Source organism: Toxorhynchites rutilus, chromosome 2 (assembly GCF_029784135.1).
Source record: "Toxorhynchites rutilus septentrionalis strain SRP chromosome 2, ASM2978413v1, whole genome shotgun sequence".
NCBI classification, from domain to species: Eukaryota; Metazoa; Arthropoda; class Insecta; order Diptera; family Culicidae; genus Toxorhynchites; species Toxorhynchites rutilus.
Window position 1 is genome coordinate 266829092 of NC_073745.1, and position 15002 is coordinate 266844093.

The window sequence follows — 15002 nt, forward strand, 5'->3', positions numbered from 1 at the left end:
CCTTCACGTTCACCGAAGTCGGTTAAGTCGTTAGAGTTCCCGTGAACGTGAAAAAGTGAAATGGTGGTGAAATAGTACGATAATTTCACGGTGAACTACATTGCGAACAAACAACTCAAAAAATCGTGGTGAATAGAATGTTTTTGTTCACGTTCACGTTCATATTAAAAGTTCGGCAGTAAACGTGAAGTAAATAAACATCGAGCTTCGATGAAGTAATTCGGATATAATATACAGTTGTTCACGAATCAACCCGAAGTAACGAAGTGGCATCCATATCAAAATTTTTATTGAAAACTTGAGAATTGCTGAACATATCCTTTTACAGTTTACGGTGGAATAATTTTCAGAATGCCTTGGGACCAGGGATTAGACATCAATTGAATGTAAGCTACCCAAAATCAAAATCAATTTGGTGTCATTTGTTTACCAACATATCATTTGCGAGGATTGGAATCGTTGAAATCTTGGAGATAGTAAAAATAAAGAAAAATGCGCTGCTTTATTTCTAACTGCATGAGCGATTTTCATATTTCGGTTTCACATGGAGGTGTTCACATTTAACATGTAATTGACAGAACCAAAATGTCAGTGAACCGCAGCAATATTGGGTACACTGGCAATATGAGCGCACTGAGAGAAAAAATTAGTAAATATAACGAATTTTTTGGTAAATACTACCAATCTTTAGTCATTTTCGACCGTACTAATAAACACATATGTCAAGCAGAACAATGATTCGGAAGCCCAATATCGACTACATTTTCTCGCCGAAAATGCACGTATCAGAATTATATCCTTATTATACCTCCGTATTGCCTTATAGGAACAATGAAAATGGTTAATACGCGCTTTTCTCACCAATTTTCAGATATGACAATATCCAAGCTTACTAATGTTATCGAGTAAAATATACTAATCTCTAGTAGGGATGCGGGTTTGTTGACAATATGTACAAAAAATTTGTACATTCTACTAATTTTGCATTACCAAATGTATTTAGTAGTTTTCGACCGAGGATTTTTCTAAGGGCGATTTGACTTTTTAATCATATCACTGCTTGGGACCAAGGCGCCTAGAAGTATATCCTAAGGTGAGGCCGTTTCGTCACTAAGTTAGGGTTAGGGGAGCAAAGCAGAAGGGAAATTATTTGCTTGAAGCGTGAAAGAGACAGACTGATCACGGGCGAGCTAGGGCACAAGCGTATTGTGTTTTGTTTACAAACAAAACACAGTAGACTTCCAAGATGGCTGAAGAGTGGTTTTAGCAAGCCCACCTTAGGATATACTTCTAGGCGCCTTGCTTGGGACATTCGAACCAAGACGGGTCTATGGTACTAGTTCACGTTCACGGGTACTCTAAACCGACCTTAAGTCGGTGAAGCGTGGTTTAGAGCTCCCGTGAACGTGAACATGAACAGGTGGTGAAATAGTACGATCATTTCATGGTGAACTACATTGCGAACAAACAAATCAGAAAATCGTGGTAAATATAATGTTTTTGTTCACGTTCACGTTCACATTAAAGGTTCGCCGGTAAACGTGACGAAAATAAACATCGAGCTTCAATAAAGTAATTCAGATAAAATATACAGTTGTTCACGGAGCAACCCGAAGCAACGAAGTTTTTCGACCCGTGCAGAGATCCGATTGAACGAATTTGCATCCATATGGAAATTTTCACTGAAAACTCGAGAGTTGCTTAATACATCCTTTAACAGTTCACGGTGAAATAATTTTCAGAATGCCTTGCGACATTCGAACGTGAACATGAACGGGGAAATATTTTGACGTTTATATTCACCACTGTTTTCACGTTCACGTTCACCGAAGTCGGTAAACTATGGTGAGTTCACCAACAACTCGGATCAGTATAATTCGGGCTAGCAGAGTGGTTTTTTATGTTCGCCAGTTGTGCAATCAAGTTTTCGTTATGGCGGGTTTACATTAGGAAGATCTATAGCTATAGATGGATTTATTCACGTGAAAATAGGTGTAAACGGGTGAGAATAAATATGATACACTTATTCGAGGTGTATATAACTTGAATAAATTCAGCATATGTAAACGCTTGTGAATTTCTCACTGTTGAGAAATCACTAAAGTTGGATGCAGTTCTACTTCAGGTGAATAAATTCACCGAAAATATGAATATATTCATTATAGAAGTTCACGCTAGTGTAAACGGTTGATGCGATTTCTATAAATCTCATCATATTTCTTCACATGAATATATCACTAGTCTAAACCCACCCTTAGAGCTCGGATCCACTATCACCTTGAGTGCTATTATATTGGATCGGAATTCATACCAGGATTTGACTGTACGGTGACTGGCGAGGGGAGTTAGACTATTTTGTACACTCGATCCGTATGGGGCGAGGAAGCAGTGGCTGCCGCACAGGTACAGTTTTGTGTAGTTGTTTGCTTCTCGCGATTGCATACGATTCGTGTGACTGCATTTTCGCACTCATGGTTACCTTCTCAGGTTTCCCAAAGACAACTCTTCGTCGGCGCGATTGGAGTATGATAAAGAGTATGTGTGAATAATGGAATATACCGTAGATCCGATTGACTTTAGAGGAATTTTTTCGGTTGCCTTCTTAGGTTTCCCAAAAAATAACTCTCGACGACGTGATTGAAGTTCAACAAAAATACACCCGATTGGTAATAATATATATAGCCGATCCAATTGTTTTACAGGGTTTTCTTTTCGGAATACCTCTGCAGATTGTAGTGACATAGAGGATATTCCGAAATTCAATTCGTCGATTGTTCGATATTTCACATCTACATAATCACATCACTTACCGCAGTGAATCCTGATTTTTCTTAACCATTCCCACTAACAACTATCCCTTCCATGATAAACGCTAGGGAACCACGCTATAGAGGCGACCCTTCTGGTCTTCGGGCGGCGAATATCGTACTAACATTCCTACCTTTCCCCTGGTGACTGTAGAACGTGACCGGCGTCGTTATTGACCATTTAAAGCTCGAATTACCGAAAATTGCACAACGAGAATGATTTGCTAGTCACAAGCGTCATTCTGTGTGTTCTTTGTGCAATTTGGTTGGTTCAGGTCAATCACGGAGAGTAACTACGAATTGTACAGTCTACCCAAGCTCAAGCTCACCAAGAATTTCGAAAGAGTTGAATTTTATGTTAGTAACAATTTCATACTTATATTCATCCACCCACACACTAACAATAAAAACCATCAGCAATCTTTCAAAATATTCATTCATTCATACATTAAAATTGATTCAGTCCTGCGTCTACATTGCGGTTATATCACAGATATAACCCACTTCTTGTTTTTTGTTAGGTTCCGTCTGAACCGAACTTTCCGCACATAGTGCATTAAACCGATTTCTATGCCCAATAAAGTGATACAAGTTTGAATGAAATTTATAGTAGATGGTAGCTAATAGATTAAGCTATCATTTGATGCCAAACCCTTACCATATGCTTGCTTTCCAAAGCAACGGGTTAATTACAAATACAAATAGACCTGGCGAGAATATCGAAGAGTCACTAGAATAAAAGTTTCCCAGTCCATGACCGCATTTATCGATGAGATGTGAGGATCTTGTCTTGCATTTGCTCGTAGAATCAATGTAAACTAAAATAGATTTTTGTTTTTTATTCGGATTTCAACGTGTTATTGCATATGATAATCAAATACTACAATCTTGATTTTCAGAGTGGAATATGATATCCATCGATCAGCACTTTAAATAGTATCATCAAAAAAGCTGTTCAACATCGCGTTAACATCCGTCGGACGGTACTTCACGTACTTTTCAGGGTTTTTGCTAAAATGTACATCCGAATAGCTGTGAATAGAAACGAGATTAGTCAAAAGGTCTGCCAAACAAAAATACATTCAAAACATACATTTCAAAGAACGCATTATAATGCGGTACAATGTGCTCGGCGTTGTCCCGCTTGATGCCTTCTCTGAGAAGAACGTCAGGAACGGATATTGCACGCTGTGTTCGCAAAGCGTCGTCCAGCTCTTTGTTGAATGATGAGAACCGCTCTTTGATGATTGCTCGTTCCTTGTCCTTCACACGGTTTCCAACCGGTTTTGGAATATCCTCTAGCGGTGTTATGTTCGCTAGCAACTTGGACCACGAGCTAAGGTAGGCCCTCTTCAGGTCCTGAATCATCTTCTGGTAACGCTTCTCGCAATCATGCTCCGTGAGAGCTACGATATCGATTAGGTTCGAACGCTGCAGCGACTTGAGAATGTAGTGAGTGTTGTTAAGCTTGAATAGCTGCTTCGTAGCTAGATCTCCGTACTGTTCGGATTTTGTTGCGATGGTATAGTTCAGTTCGCCAAGAACCTTCCGTACATAGATTCCCAAAAGAGCTTTGTTTTTCTGTTCGATAGGTACGTTTTTGTGGGATGCAATTCGATCCAAATCGTTCGTGTAGATTGATTCGGTTTGGAGAATACTTCCAATGGTATCGCAGTGCTCTTGCAGCTGTTCCAAAAACCAAATCGTGTTCGACGTCAGCTCGTATACCGTGGCATCTTTAGGAACGCTCGAGCTTCCGCCGTAGCTAATTGTACTGGAACTCATGCTAACCATTCCACCACCTCCTGCGTCGTTTTTGACGGCATCGATAAACTGTTCCAACGCTTTTGAACCGGTCTGTTGTAGTTTGATCAATACGCCACTCAGCTGTTGACGCTGAGCCGAATCACAAATTTTGTCTATATCCGGTTGTAGAATTTGCACGTGTTTCAGTGCCGAAAATATGCCCAACGCAGCGGACCATTCTTTCCGGCTGATGCTTCTTAGAACCCGGCTGGTAATAGCCTCCGCATCTCTGACGGTCATTTCGATGGATGGTTGGGAAAGACGCGAAAATACTTCGTTGTGACGAGACGATGGAATTATGTCGCTGAGAAGCTGCCGCTCCCACACAAGAAGTTTCTGCAAACCGAGCAGGAGAACCAAATATTTCTCCAGTTCCTGATCGTTGTCACTGGAATGTTCTTCGGCCGCCAAGATGTCGCCGAAAGATGAATTTTTGCGCATGGCCAGTCCCGCAGATTGCCCCAGAGTTTGCGATGCTTTCATCAACATTTTGTTCGCTTTCCGCTCAAAACTGAAAGGATAAATGATAAAGAGATGCGAAAGCTCCTTTTGGCTATATTAGCAGGAAAACAAAAAGGATATGCCCCGAGTGAGGATCGAACTCACGACCTTAAGATTATGAGACTTACGCGCTACCGACTGCGCTATCGAGGCTGCGCTTTAACAACAGCTATATTAGCTACTTACATTTGTTGCAAACGCGCAGAAGTGGACTTCTTCACACCGGCGTCCGAATGTCGTCCATGATATCTAGACTTCAATGGTTCGTTTCCCCAACTACCGCTCTTCTGATGATCTTTCAAATTCTGCAGAGACCTCATAATTACTTCCGATCGTTCATCTCCGTAAATCTGTATATACTCCCGTCGTAGATTATTATCCAACCACTGGGCAATTACATTCAGCTCTTCTCTGGTATTAGTCGGAAGTTGTTTAATCGAGGGACAATCCTCGTTGGATGAATCTTCTTCAATATAAATTAAATCCAGCAAATCGACCGGCTTCATGGGAGCACTGTGCTTCCTTAACAAAGATTTCAAGTGATTATTCAACGTTTCACAGCCATTGTTGAACAGACTGGTTACGTTTTCCAGCTCCACACTCTGTGGATTGTTGTTCAGGAAATAATCCTTCGCTTTTTTCAACTTATTCAATCCATCCAAAAAGGACGTAATGTTTCCCTCGGAAGGTCCCTGGTGAATCAGATTGCAAACATCCTGTGAAGCGTCGTAGTGGGACAAAACCTGCTCCAAGCAGTTCAGCGTGGTGTCCAGATCTAAAACAAATCAATATCAAATTATAGATATCATTAAAACAAAGAACAATTGTGAAAGTGAGAGCTACTTTGCTGCTGCTTCTGGAGGTTCTTCGTGACATTATAAACCGGAAGAATGGTATGCTCGAGCTTTCCAAGACGCTGTTCGAAGGAGTTCAAAATTTTTGACATCGATTGAGTTAACTCGGAGTACTTCTCAACGCGATCCTTCAGCAGGGCCTGGTTTGTTTGCTCCTGTTACAATAGTGGAGATTTCAAAACCATATCATTGAACGTTATTTGGATAAATACAAACCTTTTCTAATTTTGTTTCTATCTGCAAAGTGTTTTCAAGAGTGCCCATGCTGTTGCTCTCAGTATTTCGCAGGATTTGTGTGTGAAAATGTGGATGCAATTGATGACAAATATACCAGTGACTCTCGCTTGAAGTGAAGATTGTGGTCAAAACAAAATAAAAGAAAATATGCAAGTTTCTCATGTTTCTCTCCGAGGGAAAGCTTACAATGGTTAGATAATGGCTCACATCTCTGTGTTTTGATATTTAGATTTTTGATGTCAGAAACAAGGCGCTTGTATAAAGGTATAACAGGTGAAGCAACATCATCACTTCAAGAGAAGGGGATTACGGTTTGTGGAGCGGGGGTTGTTTGTTTTGTTATTGCTAGGATACGCCATTTTTGCATTTTCACATGCGATGAACTAGATGAGAATGAAATTCTACAAAATCATCCCGTCTTTTTCACATAAATTCGCGAAAGCCGAACAAAGTAGGCATCGTTCGAATAAGGGTAAGGTGGCATTGGCTCGGAGTACGCACGAAAATTTGATTGTACGAAAAGAAACAAACAATTTTGTTCGATAGAAGCTGGCGAATTCGAACGAAGCAAGGGGGAAGCAATGTAACCACACCAATACAACTCAATGTGGTTGTTTACTTTCGCTATTGCATAAAATTAGTACGATCACTTATCTGCATCCAGTGTCACCGCCGCCTAAGCGTCGCAGCAGTTTGTAGAGAGTCGCCGGGAGCGTTCTGATGCTTTAAGGCTGATTTAGACGATGCCAGTCAGCGCTCTAGTTGAAGTATCCAGTGAACAGAGAACAGACACTCTGTTCAAGTTATTTGTACCAGTATCGAACAAGTAATTGGCCACTAACTGGAACAGAGTGTCTGTTCTCTATTCACTGGATACTTCAACTAGAGCGCTGACTGGCATCGTCTAAATCAGCCTTTAAGAGTGAATAGACATGCAAGTTTCTCAAATGTCTCTTCAAGGCCTTACAATGGCCAGATAATGGCTTACATCTCTCTGTTTTGATATTTTGATGTTTAGTGTCAAAAACACACAATCATATGGTGTTGTTTTAAAATATTTGCGTAACATTGCGGAGCGTTTATCCGGATTTCACATAGAAAATGAGATATCTTATTGTTAGGTCATTGTTTCGTGCGTGTAATACCGCTAGTGCTCGACGGATATCATCCGAAGCTTCCTCGTCTACCGCCAAAGAAAAATGGGACATTTTTGCTGGTGTTCTGGCGGAAAGGCTTCCAGTGATAACCAAAACACTGACCCCACTTGAGGCCAACTTCAAGGTAACTTGTGTCCAATTGAATGTATTTATAGTTATTTATTTATTACCTCGATAAGTGCAGACAATGCTGGGCCAAATCGAGTTCGAAAATAGTCTCAAATCAAATCATGAAATTCGTAAGGAAACGGAGAAACGACAAGTGGAACTACTGAAAGCTGGCAAGCTTGATTTGGACTCGGAAGCATTGAAGCAAACCGCTCAGGATTTGGAGGATGCATACAACGATGAGTTTAGCAAGTTTAAGCCAGCTCCGCGCATTACCGAGGCCGACAAAAAGAACGACACCAAATCACTGAATCGCAAGCTGGAGGAAACACTGATTTTACTAACGGAACACAAGCTGGGCGACAAATGTTTATATATATTACCTCAGGGCAAACACGTAAAAGGTGAATCCTTAAGACAAACCGCAGAACGAGTGCTAAAAGACGCTGGTGGCAAAGCACTGTCAGTATCGTTCTACGGAAACGCTCCTATAGGGTTCCACAAATACAAATATCCATCGACAGCACGTCAGGAAACTGTTGGAGCTAAAATATTCTTCTTCCGGTGCGTACTGAAACCACAAACGGCAAACATAAGTGGAAAGAACGTCAAATGGCAATGGTTGGATCAATCTGAGCTACAGAAAACTTTGAATGAGCACTATTATCAGAGTGTATCACAGTTTTTGTTATAATTATAATAGTATATGAATAAAACTCGCTTTTGCCGCTCGAGAATTTCTTGTATATTTACATCAATCGCTTCAAAAAAATCGCTTAACGTATTCTTTATGCCAGAATCGTTCTGGTGTCTAGTGCTCCGGCTTCTCCGGTTGCCCCTGTTGGGTTTTGACGCTTAACAACGTATATCTTTTTGTTGGAAAGACAAATCGTGTAACTGTACTCTTCGTACACAATGGAAATTTTTTTGCAAGAGCGCTTTTTGAATACATCAGGATCAACACTAAAATACAAAAAGTATACCTCACAAATTCAAATGGAACCAATGTACGCATTGTACCTTTCCGTTAGTGTCAATAGTTCACTGATAATATTGGCACTCCTTTCGTCGTTCTCCATCTCGCCACCCGAAGCGAGCACGGCCCCATTGTCGGACATAATCAGGTATCCGATTTGATTCGGCATCGGTCTGTTGGCTAAGTCCAACATTTTGTGGTCTCGTTTGTTGTTTACCACAGCCGAACTTTTACAATTCGTTACCACTCTGCCCCTTCCGGTACAGCAAATAACTTGCGATAAGGCCTGAGAGTCGTTCGAAGTGTTCGCGTTGGAAGAAATTCCAGTGGTGCTGACACCTGAGGCACTTTCCAAACTGAGCTGGCCTATCCTATTGAATTGTCAAATGAAGAAGTGCGTGAATAACCGAACCGCTAAAAGAAACCAATATTTCAGCGAACTCATCAAACGAAAGTTGATTTCGACTAGCGGATGCCACTGCGGGTTTTATGCGATAACCACTCAATTCAAGTGATCGGTCGAGTTTGACTGTGTGCAGTACGAAGGGCAGTTCTGCTTCTCGTCTAGACTGATCGATTAATTTTCGATTTTTCCAATCTATAACTTTATCTGGTTTGTTATTATTTTGATTTCGTTTTACAATTCGCAGCAAATATAGGTTATTCATTGGTAGCCAAGCAATAGATACATAGGTGAGAAAGTTTGCAAAGAACAGTAAGTTACCTGTAATTCGACATTTAGCTAAGAGCATACCCAGTCGCTAAATTTCGGTTGCTAAACAAATTAGGCAACCCTCCACCATAAGGTGCGCTACACATACAACATCCCGTCACCGTAAAGTCAACGTAAACGAATGAAATGTCAAATATTCTCTCATGGAAATCGTATGGTCGCATTGACATACACCAACAACGACAACTTCGACGTCGGCAAAATAAGTCCAAGAGAATTGTTGACGGGACGGTGACGGGACGTTGTAGCAGCCAAGTTATGTGCACTACAGGGAGTTGCCATTCTGGTTAGTAAAATAACAACACACTCCCAGGACAAAGAACGTATAATAAGAAGGTAGTCTCCTCCCTACTTTGTTCAAGTAGTGGTAGGCAATGGAAAAAAGCAAAAAATAGTAATAAACCATCGATCGAATCCATATAATCTCCAGAATGTTTTATTTATTTTTTGTTATACCACAAGAACTGTCTCAAAATATGTTTCAAAATGATAAAATAGCAATCTACCTAATCATTTTAAAATTCAAAATTATCGCACCTGTATTATAAAAATAATACAAAAACCGATTAACAAATGTGAGGAGAGGTTATGTCGAAGCAGTGTTGTTCCCGCGAATTGGTAATATGATGAAAGATTGAGTCCCACACTGCTGTTTTTTTCTATTTTATTAAAGCATCGTTCGAATATTCATGCGAAAATTGGCAATAGGAAACATCGGACTGGTTTCCGGTGGCAGCTTCACCAGATTTTCTGGTAATGTTAGATATGCCACGAATGGTAGCGGAACGTTTTGGAAGCTCCAAGGAGCGAATGTATGGGATAACTGGAAACATCTTCGATTAGTTTATCTCATCACAATTTATATAAAACACAATTACCTCCAGTACGAAGACGTCTTTGTTGATTATCGGTTAAAACAGTATCCACAAAAGATCAACAATTTGTTGGTCGAAAAGCGGTGGGAAGTTATCCGGCTTTCTTCAAAACTTTCACTGTTCAGTATGAAACCGATAAAAAATCCCATAAAACCTTATCTGCAGTGAAAATGCGGTACACTATCGTGTTAATCGTCGGCTCGACTTGCGTTTTTGTCACTTTTTATGGTTTTTAAAACTTTTAGAATCAAGAAATATTGAAAAAACTTTAGAGCTCCGAACAAATTGAGGATTTTTTTGTTTTTCAAATTGTGTTGTTTTATTGCTAAGTTCCATTACAGGTTACAATCGTCTCTAATGCGACTCTAAGTGGTGCCTCGTAACCAATAAGAGGCGCATCATTGTAATTAAATAACATAATGTACACATTTTTATGCAATTTTGAAAACTGGCTTCGTACCTTCTAATCTGATAGTGATTAAAGTGATTACACTATCGAGTTTGGGACCCAAATTATGACATCAAATTAAAAGTCGCCACTAGACGTCGACACTGAACCACTGTCATCGCGAATGTCCAATTCGAGACATAGGAGGTACGGTGTCGCCGTCTACCGGATTTTGTGGTTGTATGATGGAATTATAAACAAACCGTGTGTTTTCCAACCGTATTTTGAATGCCGTTTTTCATGAATTCTATTGGAGTTTATGAAACATACAAATACGTCGTGGCAGAATTGAATTTACTAAAGTGGTTCTCAAAATCGCATGCAATTCACATACAACATTCACGTCCCGTTCACGTAACGTCAATTATTCTTCCATGCAATACTTATGGAAACATTCACATACACCGGCAACGCAACGACCTATCAGCGTCCGTTCGACGAAGACGACCGGCAGGATTTGTAGAAAAGAAAATTGACGTGACGAACGGTTCGTTGGGCTTTTGTCTGCGCTTTGCGTCTCGATTTTGTTTTGATGTCATTCGCGACTAACTGAGATAAACAGTCTATATATTATTATTTAAAGGACCTATCTACATTGATCGATTCTCTTCATCGACATTCAGTTGTAAATTTTCAAACATTGTATGAAAATTATTTCAAAATGTTGTTTGCAGATTATGTAGTCCTGACCCGTAGTAGTAGTATTTAGTGGTTCTTTTAGCAATGATTATATTGCTAAAAGAACTACTAAATTTTTTTACCAGAACCTTTGAAAAGTGGACCTAAAAAGTTGGACGAATTACCCTAACAATAAGGAAATTGCTTAGTAATACTGAAAAATATGATCATAACGCTGAATCCAACTGTTACTCGATTTGTATAGTCGTTTCTGATTATAGATTAAGATATTGACCAAGAATAACGTAACATTTCATCGTAAACGGGTGAGGCTCGACTAGATTCAGCGGTTTCAGATGGAGATTAAGCCATTGATAACCAATATTCATATCAGCGCGTTGCATTTCTTTCCACCAAGTACATGAAATTACCTTCGACGGTTTCCTCCGACAGCAAAATTGAAAATATCTGCTAGGAGCACAAATATATTGCAGGTTGCATTTCCTCCTGATAATAGCTCCTGAAAAAACACGGATAAAATCATTACTAGACACTATTTTCGCTCACGAGTGTTTAAGCACTTGTAGAAAACTCATTGCGTTCTTACATAGAACATTCAAAATTTGATTTTCATTAATAGTTTTGTTCCTTAAAATGTGCTTATTTTTCCTGCCACAGAATTAGCGTAATTTTATACAACAACAAAAAATGTTTATACCGTGGCTAATTTATATATTTGAACCTAATTAGCTCTGCAGGATATTATTCCTTCGTTTAAAACTTACCATAATAAAAATTGAATTCATTACTTGTGTGGAACTACTTGTTCAACCAACCCACTTTTTGTTTCGATGTCCCGAATTAAGTGCGATTCTCATACAAAATCCATGTAACGTCCCCGTTCCGTCCCGTCACATACACCGGCAACGGCACCTCCGACTTGCCGTTGCTGATGTATGTGAATGCTTCAATAGGAATTGCATGGAAGAATAATTGACGCAACGTGACGTGACGGAACGTGAACGTGACGTGGATGTTGTATGTGAATCGCGCTTTACAGGTCATAATCGCCTCTATTGCGACACTGAGTGATACCTCGGTATGTTGAATTAGAGGCAAATCTCTGTAGATCGGAGATGATTTGAAACTAGGTAGTGCGGACTGAATCAAAACGGCTGTCAAAAAAGATCCAATTGAAATGTCAAAAGAGATCCAACGATCAGGAGTGTTATTTTTCTTATGATAATCAACACTATAAAAGAGGTATTGTTGTCAAGGGCAAAAATAATTAAAATTATAAAATGAACGAACTACATTTTCCCGTTAATTGTTTAATTAACCATTGCATCTCTGAAAGAGCATCTCAGTCTTTCACTAAGCAACGCATTTTTAATGTCCTCTCTCTTTGACATAACGTTTTTCCGAACGAAATAAAAACAAACGAAGTCAAAGTCACGTAAATGTTTACTCCTGCGATTTGAAAATATTCGATAAAAAGTGGAAGGAAGAGATGCCAGATGATTTTAAAAAAAAAGTCTGTAAAAATATGTGAATGTCTGTTAAAAATGTGGAAAAGTCTGTAAAAGTGTGCAGATCTATAGAAATGTCTTTTAACGTTAATTTTCACATATTCATTAATACTTTGTACATCGCGATGCACGTAAGATTGTATTTTGTATACATATACAGCCATTCCATGCCAAACCAATATAGTGGTTCTCAGATCTTCGTCATAAGTGGTAATTTTGTTCTTTATCGCAAAACATTAAACTCGTGTTTTTTTATTTTTTTCATTCGGGTGCCCATTTCCATTTTAGGGTGATCCAAAAAATTATTTTTTCCACTTTTCCCAAAATGACTTTTTTCAAAAATTTATAACTTTCGGTAAATCGGTTAAGTGGTTCGAAAGTTATAAATTTGATCGACATATCAAACACATATCAAATGTGATCGACATATCAAATTGAAGCCAATGAGCTTTAATTGAGAAATATTGAACTTGCAGATAATATGGATCCTATTTTCGTAATTATTGATTGTAGTCGTTTTTGAATGTTTTCATGGCTTTGGACTTGGGGGCGATATATTTTTTTATATGTTTTCTTGAAAGCTGAGAGTTTTTTACATAAAATATCTCAATATCAGAGATGCTATTTTTTTCGTTTTTGAAATATTCAGAACTAATCGATGGTTCGAAAAACAATTTTCCCCATTTTTCCCACTACAAAAAGTCATAACTTATGAACTATTGGACCGATTCATATCATCGACATATAAAATTGAAGCTGACGAGTTATTTTTCTTTGAAAAAATATTACTTTTGAGAAAAATTTAATTTTTGTTTTTGTAATTATTGATTGAGTTAGTTTTTCATAGTTTTCTCGGTTAAAGATAGGAGCGCTCTATTTTTTCTTATATTTTTTTATGGAAAGCTGAGGATTATTTACCAAACATATCTCGACATCCGAGATGCTGCAATTATCGTTTTTAAGTTATAATTTTGTAAATTTAACATGTTTTAAGTCTTCGATCAATATTCATATGTGACTAAACTAGACCTATGCTACTAGAATCCAATCTTCCCGCAAGTGTGATATTTTTCAAATTATGCTTATTGGCTTCAATTTAATATATCGATCATCTAAATCGGTTCAGTAGTTCAGATGTTATGATTTTTTGCGGAAAGTTATTTTTGGACAAAGGGGGAAAAATGATTTTTCGAACCACCGGTTAACTTTGAAAAAATCATATCTAAAAAACGAAAAAATAGCATCTCTGATATCGAGATATGATATGTAAAAAATCCTCAGCTTTCAAGAAAAAATATAAAAAAATATAGCGCCCTCTAGTCCAGAGTCATAAAAAAATAAAAAACCACTACAATCAATAATTACTAAAATATAATAATTTTTTCGCAAGTTAAATATTTTCCAATAAAAGGCTTTGTCATTAGTTTCAATTTTATATGTCGATCATCTAAATCGGTTCAGTGATTCAAAAGTTAATAATTTTCATTTGTCATTTTTGGGAAAATGTGAAAAGAAATTGATTTTTCGGACCACTTAATAACTTATGTGTTGTAAGTGTGTTTAAATATTTCAACGATCTACACATACATACGCGCTGTTAATTTTTATAAAAATCAGTATTTCTTCGTTGATATATTGGACATCCACCAAGGCTTGCGGTCTTATCGTTGATGAAATTTATAAGAAAATGCAGTGTATATTTTCCATCCGCCATGCAAGGCTATACAAGTTTTAGATCACCACACGGCCATGAATCATGTCTGTGGTTACAATATCGAACAGTAACCCATATTTCGTCATAAGCAGACCCGAAAGCGAATGTAAGTTGTTGAAAATAGAATGAAAATTTTTATTCGATGTTGTTAAAATACTCAGAAGACATAGTCCTGACCCTAACTTAACTATTTTTCAATAAATCTCCTTGCATTTCAGCAAAACAATCTTATCTAGAACAGAATATAATTATCAGAGACAATTTTCGTTCAAGATTTTTCCTTACCTGCAGAGAATGAAATTTTTCATTAATTGTGAATAACCGTATACTCTCTTTCGTCTGTAATGATGTCAGGGCAAAAGTACTTATGTGTGTGAGTTCCAAACTAAACTATGGAAAAATGTCATATGGTGAGTGAAATATCTTTGATGTGATGAATAGAGCCTCTTATTTTTTCAAAAACCTGTGAAATATTGTTATATCCAAAAAGTCTACAACAAAAATAAGTGTTTTACAGATATGTCTGTAAATTTACAAACATGTTTGTAAATCTGGCATCCCTGGTGGTCTGAAAATTTATTGCAAGAAATCGCTTGAAAACATGCATGAATTTGCTTGAAAATGAAGTGGATTGAGTCC

At 38.1% G+C, this 15002-nt stretch overlaps 3 protein-coding genes and 1 non-coding gene across 4 annotated transcripts; 1 reads left to right on the forward strand and 3 right to left on the reverse strand.

The window, feature by feature from the left end:
* Window positions 1-3631: 3631 nt before the first annotated feature.
* Window positions 3632-6343, reverse strand: LOC129770257 (exocyst complex component 7). The gene is made up of 5 exons (XM_055772968.1): window positions 6185-6343; window positions 5958-6123; window positions 5301-5889; window positions 3901-5124; window positions 3632-3839 (listed from the first exon to the last, which is right to left on the reverse strand). Exons 1-5 carry the CDS (start codon window positions 6230-6232, stop codon window positions 3737-3739), a joined length of 2130 nt encoding a protein of 709 aa, XP_055628943.1. The 5' UTR covers window positions 6233-6343; the 3' UTR covers window positions 3632-3736.
* Window positions 5195-5267, reverse strand: Trnam-cau (transfer RNA methionine (anticodon CAU)). Its single transcript has one exon. It is a non-coding gene; the product is annotated as a tRNA-Met (tRNA).
* An 878-nt stretch (window positions 6344-7221) lies between the features above and the next one.
* LOC129770258 (39S ribosomal protein L46, mitochondrial) lies at window positions 7222-8207 on the forward strand. Its single transcript, XM_055772969.1, has 2 exons — window positions 7222-7486; window positions 7547-8207. The coding sequence occupies exons 1-2, from the start codon at window positions 7307-7309 to the stop codon at window positions 8162-8164; spliced, it is 798 nt and encodes a 265-aa protein (XP_055628944.1). The 5' UTR covers window positions 7222-7306; the 3' UTR covers window positions 8165-8207.
* On the reverse strand, window positions 8192-9090 carry LOC129770259 (ragulator complex protein LAMTOR4 homolog). Its single transcript, XM_055772971.1, has 3 exons — window positions 8888-9090; window positions 8491-8817; window positions 8192-8433 (listed from the first exon to the last, which is right to left on the reverse strand). The coding sequence occupies exons 2-3, from the start codon at window positions 8637-8639 to the stop codon at window positions 8259-8261; spliced, it is 324 nt and encodes a 107-aa protein (XP_055628946.1). The 5' UTR covers window positions 8640-8817; window positions 8888-9090; the 3' UTR covers window positions 8192-8258.
* Between the last annotated feature and the right edge of the window lie 5912 nt (window positions 9091-15002).

Coding starts and splice junctions, on each gene's coding strand:
- LOC129770258 (XM_055772969.1), top strand. CDS start 7,307: ATGAGATATCTTATTGTTAGGTCATTGTTTCGTGCGTGTAATACCGCT. Junction 7,487..7,546: donor CACTTGAGGCCAACTTCAAG/GTAACTTGTGTC, acceptor CGATAAGTGCAG/ACAATGCTGGGCCAAATCGA.
- LOC129770257 (XM_055772968.1), bottom strand. CDS start 6,232: ATGGGCACTCTTGAAAACACTTTGCAGATAGAAACAAAATTAGAAAAG. Junction 5,125..5,300: donor TCTGCGCGTTTGCAACAAAT/GTAAGTAGCTAA, acceptor TTATCCTTTCAG/TTTTGAGCGGAAAGCGAACA. Junction 3,840..3,900: donor TATAATGCGTTCTTTGAAAT/GTATGTTTTGAA, acceptor TTCTATTCACAG/CTATTCGGATGTACATTTTA.
- LOC129770259 (XM_055772971.1), bottom strand. CDS start 8,639: ATGTTGGACTTAGCCAACAGACCGATGCCGAATCAAATCGGATACCTG. Junction 8,434..8,490: donor CTATTGACACTAACGGAAAG/GTACAATGCGTA, acceptor TTTGTATTTTAG/TGTTGATCCTGATGTATTCA.